The 5,462-nt window shown below is 35.7% G+C and overlaps 1 protein-coding gene across 1 annotated transcript in view; it reads right to left on the bottom strand.

Annotated features, from left to right (window-relative positions):
* Window positions 1–2,808: 2,808 nt before the first annotated feature.
* Window positions 2,809–5,462, bottom strand: part of AGA (aspartylglucosaminidase) — a gene marked incomplete at its 5' end in the record, with an annotated part of 12,866 nt that continues 10,212 nt past the window's right edge. Inside the window, 2 exons of the mRNA XM_010022164.1 lie at window positions 2,809–2,929; window positions 3,765–3,898. Coding sequence (XP_010020466.1) covers window positions 2,829–2,929; window positions 3,765–3,898 — 235 coding nt within the window. The remainder of the gene's footprint in view (window positions 2,930–3,764; window positions 3,899–5,462) is intronic.

The raw sequence follows: 5,462 nt of genomic DNA, 5'->3' as shown, positions 1-5,462 counted from the left end.
TGATTCCAACTGTCAGGCAAAAAAAAAAAAAAAAAAAAAAAAAAAAAAAAAAAAAAAAAAAAAAAGAAAAGAAAATGAAAACACAGCTAATACAGTTAAATGCATGAACATTGGAAAGCGTTTACTGCCTGGCTCGGCAGCTTAAACTATAACAAAACTAGCCACAAAATCCTGAGATTCTACTACATCTGCTCCATGGACATTTCAGTCATGGGTTTTTTTGCTGTAAATTTAATGGAACTTATGTGGAGGAATGAACAGACCCCCCAGCAAGAACATTTGTAGTTCAGTGCTTAGCAGGTAACACAACAGTTGTGTATTACAGCTAGAGTGAATTTAACTATCACTTATGTTTCCTCACGCACACAGACTACAGATAATGGCACTGAAATCCTACACATACTCTGTTTCAAAACAAGGATGAATAGAGTTTTTAATGAGCTACAACCATCACACCATAACTAAACCCAAACAACAAATGCTAATAGAAGAATTTCCAAGTTACAAAGCAGTCAGCATCACTGCTGTTTTACCCTGTGAAGAGATAATATGTTCACTCCTGTTTATGTAATATTACACACAGCTTCCATCCAAAAGCCCAACCTTGAATTCTCCAAACATGTGATTTATTTCTGGTTGAGGCAGTTACAGATGAAAGGACGTACTTCCGTGGTAAGCTACAACAGTGGTATCACAGGGAAGGGTTTTTCAACAAGTGCATAAAAAACATTGTCAGGGTTCATATAGATTGCCTGATTAAAGAACAGTTCAGTGCCATGCGAAAATATAACGAGGGTATAATCTTACAAATAAAAAATTCCTTGAAGGTGGATAAGATTTTTTTTTTTTTTTTTTTTTTTTTTTACAACCCCAGCAGAAACTGAAGTTTTTGTTTATTTTTGGCAAGGGTTTGTTCTTGTAAAAGTGACAAACCCTTCACAGTAAAAACCTTCATGTTTCTGCTAAGCATAACAGAACAGCTCTACAACTAACAACCTTCAAAGAGATATTTTAAAGACAAGGCATTAAGCAAAATATTTTTTAATTCAGAATTCTGTCCATTAGAATGGTACATTTATAAATTTAATTTATAAATATTATAATATACTGTCAAATTCAAAATACATTAAAATAATTTACATAAACTAACCCTTTCACTTATGAGAATTAATTCAGCAGCACAAAGCAACCTACATTATTAAACCACATGTAGTTGTGCATATGTCCATGGAGACAAGTAATTTTGCTCTTGCATATAGATGAATTGTTAGAATTGTAAGTGACCTCAGGTACACTGTTACAGAGCACTCATAACCTCTAGTGGTATACACTAGCTAGCACAGAGTGGTACACCCACACTAGAAAGCCAGCCATGGATGTTTCCAATCTCTTTTGGAAATGAATCCTGGTGGATTCAATAGCAGCAGTTTGAGACACTGCCACTCAGCTGCCCACACTGAACCTTCTATGTTCACAACCCACAATGTTATCTTCATAGTAACAGTCACTGTCATTTTATTAATCTACTTGCACTTGGCTGCTTGAGTTGTCTGAAGATACAGCAGCCATGGTAAATAGCACAGGTAGAAAACTTACCTTAAGCTACTACAGATATACTCAGTAACAGCTCCTCTGACAAAAGCTTGTTGTGGCCTACAGTGAACTCCGTGGTACAAGATGCTCTGAAGATCCAGTGACAGAAGTGAATCCTCCAAATAAATTACTTCAGTGATGAAGCTCGACAGCAGGGCATTAAAGTCGGCTATTCTAGTTTGAACGGCTTCTTCGAGGTTTTAAAGATACCAACTTGGAAATAAGGCAACAGTCATTCTAAGGCACAGTACACAAGTATCTAAGCAACCTTACCTATAAATGATACATTAAGGTGTGCTTTTATTACCAGTAATTTTATTCAAGTAGAGAAAGAATAAATCAAGTTTATGACAAGACACTACTTTTACTTGCTCCCCCTTTTAACTTTTCCTAGGTCAAGTTTAGCAAAGATTTAATCAAATTATCAGCAAGCCACCAAGTTAAAAAAACAATCAAGCATCTTCAAATACCCATGGAACAATTCTCAAGATGCTGAAATTCTATTACAAATGAATCCTGGTATCTAGACATAGAAAGTGACAAACCCAGCCTTGTTAGCTGTAGGTAACTCATGCTCTAGGTATTTAACTGCTCCTTTGCAGGGGTAATGTGCCACAGGGAATGTGCACAGTGTATTTACATCAAGGAAATCACTGTGATTAAGATTTATAACTCAACTTCCACTACATAAAACAGGTTACAGGAAGGTTTCAAACTGTCTTCCCACCCAGTCAGAGTCAACACAATACTCCTTGAAGGCTTGTACTACTAGGGATGTTTGGATGTCCTCTCTATTCAAATGTATTCTCAGCTGTTGTGAAACAAGTTAGAAAGGTCTGCAAGGACATGCTCCTTATCTCTTAATTAAAGCTTTGGAATAGTCTCCATTACTCTTCAAACCTCTCTCCTTGCTTTTCAGCATTTGCATGCAACTTTCTTTCCAAGAGAAAAGAAAACCTGGACAGACAATTTTTCTCAAAATAAGACTTCTGTAGAGGCAAAGACCCTCCTGCTCCCTGTCCTTTGTTTCAGATATCTGCCAAATATGTAACTAAATGGCAAAGCAAAGGCCAGTTCAATGGTTACTATTCATCACTTTTGGCTACTTAGTTCTTTCAAAACCAAACAGACTATAAGAGCCATAAGACCTTGGAACAACCATTTAAAAAAGTAACATCTAGGGAAGCTTAGCACTTTCCTTGTCTTAAGTTTACCTGTTGATAGGACATAAGAAATTAAATGCAGTCTACTACTTGCTCAGTTGGCTGACTTAGCAAAGGGCTAGAAACCATGAAGTGAAACTGAGTGAATCCTGGAATTTTATTACATGCAGCACCTAGGAAAGAAAGGGGGGGGGGGGAAATGTAATTTGCTGCATTTAAGATTAGTGTCTTTGTTATTGTACTTTATCATCTAAAGACCCAGTTACTGATTCTACTACAATGGTGTAATAGTTCTTTACAATCTGTTTAACCTAAGACGTCTTGAAAGTACTGGATTTTAAGTAAAAATACAGTGCTACTGACTGCTGCAATGCAATTAATGCCCTTATAATACAATTCGAAATGGCAACGTAAGTTAGGAAAATCTGTCTTTCAATCCTGATTCACTTAATGAGTTCCTCCAACACTAATCTCTTAAACACAGAACTATGGGAAGTAAGAGATCAAAGAACAGCAATAAGCAGTCTAACTAAATAAGCCATGTTGATTAGCAAATTGTATTTCCTACTGATCTAAGAGTTCACTAATGAGATGCCTGGCACAGTGACTAATCTTGGAATGCTTTGAAGCTATGCTTAACATTCACATTCTCCCTGCCTTATGCTATATCTAGAGGAGGCATAAACATTCTTTTTTAAAACCTTCAAATTAATCATACACAGTCCAGGAAAACACATGAAGGCTGTAAATATTTTTGATTTTTACTAAGACTTGCAAAAATTCTGTGGAAGTCTAAGACATCAAAATGAAGAGGAAAAATGAAAATATCTCAAGTCCACACTAGGACACAGCTGTCCTGCTAACCAGCATTTGATATTATGAATGGCCAGTATTGCTGCAGTGTTCAAAGAATAATTCAAGACTTCTGCTTCAAAATCCACTACTGGTTTTGTACTTCTGTGACCTAATAAGAGTCAAGAAGCTTCATCTGTTAAGCAAAATACATACCATAACTTCCAGTTGTATTGGCACATATAACAGCACCAAAGAACTTTGGAGCGTACTTCTGGATTCTGGAAATAACTTTTTGACAGGCTACTGTTGGGTCTGTTCCCATTCTCATATACTCCACTGCTTGGTAACTGAGAGAAAAACAACCACACACAGAGACAGTTAGCCATACTGAGATTATATGTTCTGAAATACCATTGATAGACATTGATTTCTTTGAATAATGGAAATACATGAGAAATAATCTTTATCCAAACTTCATATTGGCAATTATTACTCAAGTTCTACATGAACAGAAATTACAAACAGGTCTTAAAAGGGACTGCAAGATGTCCTCTGTACCATCTATCATTCTAAGGCATGACTAAACCTGGGATAATGTTCTCATTATTTGTAGTAGAAGAGGCTAGCAACAGATCAGTTAAAGAACTGCAAAGAAGCAGTTAAAGAGTTCGGGGCTTTTATTTTTCACTGTGTGATCAAGTTTGGCATGAAAAGTTATTACTAATTTTCAAAAAGACCAATGTCAAGATACTTTTCTGAAGAAAACTGACCTCTGATATTACTGATCAGTTACTGGTTTCAGTAAACATTAAAAAAAATTTCCAGAAAAAACTTCAGTTTCTGGAAACCTCAAAATTGACCCATTTTCTTTATTTCATGAACATGAAGGTACAGTGTTTTGATCAAGACTTTGAGCCACTTTCAAATTTCTTGTAAACCAATTAAAAAAAATCTACTCAAAAAAGAAATAAAAATGAACTTCTTTTGTATCTACGGTATCATTAGGCAAACAAATACATGGGCATTGTTTGAGATGAATCAGTTACATTTCCAAAATGTCCTCAGAGGGAAAAAAGTTACTTTTGTTGTCATTTTCTTTCACAACCTGAAGATTAGAAGATAACAAATAATGTAACTTACAAGCAAGCCACACTAGATTTTGTTTTGATGAAAGATGTAAAACCAACTCTTGTTAAACGAAGACTCATCTACAGATAACAGTAACTACAGATGTTATCAAAGTACCATGAAAGAGAGCCTTCCTGGCAATTTAAGGCTCCCTGTTATCTTACATTTATTCTAACAATCAAATAGGTTCAAGTCATCTAAAGATAACTATCTGAATATAAAGCTGTGTTTCACAAGGGTCTCTTCACTAATCAAAAACTCTGAAAGATGTTACTATCTCAGAGAAGGCAGACAGAAAATACATTTAACACTTCCTTCATTTCTGGCAAGCCAATTCTATTATTTGTTTTCTTGTGGGAATATCTAAATAACATGGACTTAGGAAAGATCTGTATCTACAAGGAACCTGTGATTAACCATCTAGTCTGAGTTGTTTTCTAAAACCCACTGGTGCCACCAGAAAATGTTTTAAGCACTAAAGCCAAATCCTTCAGGCTGCTAAAGTGTAATGAAAGCTTTTATTGATTAACCTCATAGTGGAGCGCAACTCAATACTGCTGTTGGTATCTGATACCTCAGGATAATTCGTGAGGTTGTCAATTCCCTTGTATTTCAAGACTGACTTAGAACAAATTGAAACTCATTGAGGACATTTGTAAATATGCAACAAACTAGTGAGCATTCTTAACTGCCAGTTTCAGAAAAAGCACCCCAGGAATATGAAGGCCACTGCTATATATTCCTTCAAGCATCAGTTCCTATTATGTTCAGCACAGGCTTCCA

The sequence above is a fragment of the Nestor notabilis genome, unplaced genomic scaffold (genome assembly GCF_000696875.1).
Source record: "Nestor notabilis isolate BGI_N333 unplaced genomic scaffold, ASM69687v1 scaffold1819, whole genome shotgun sequence".
Classification (NCBI taxonomy): domain Eukaryota; kingdom Metazoa; phylum Chordata; class Aves; order Psittaciformes; family Psittacidae; genus Nestor; species Nestor notabilis.
The sequence above is the reverse complement of the archived record's forward strand: the minus strand, read 5'-3'. Positions and strand labels throughout refer to the sequence as shown.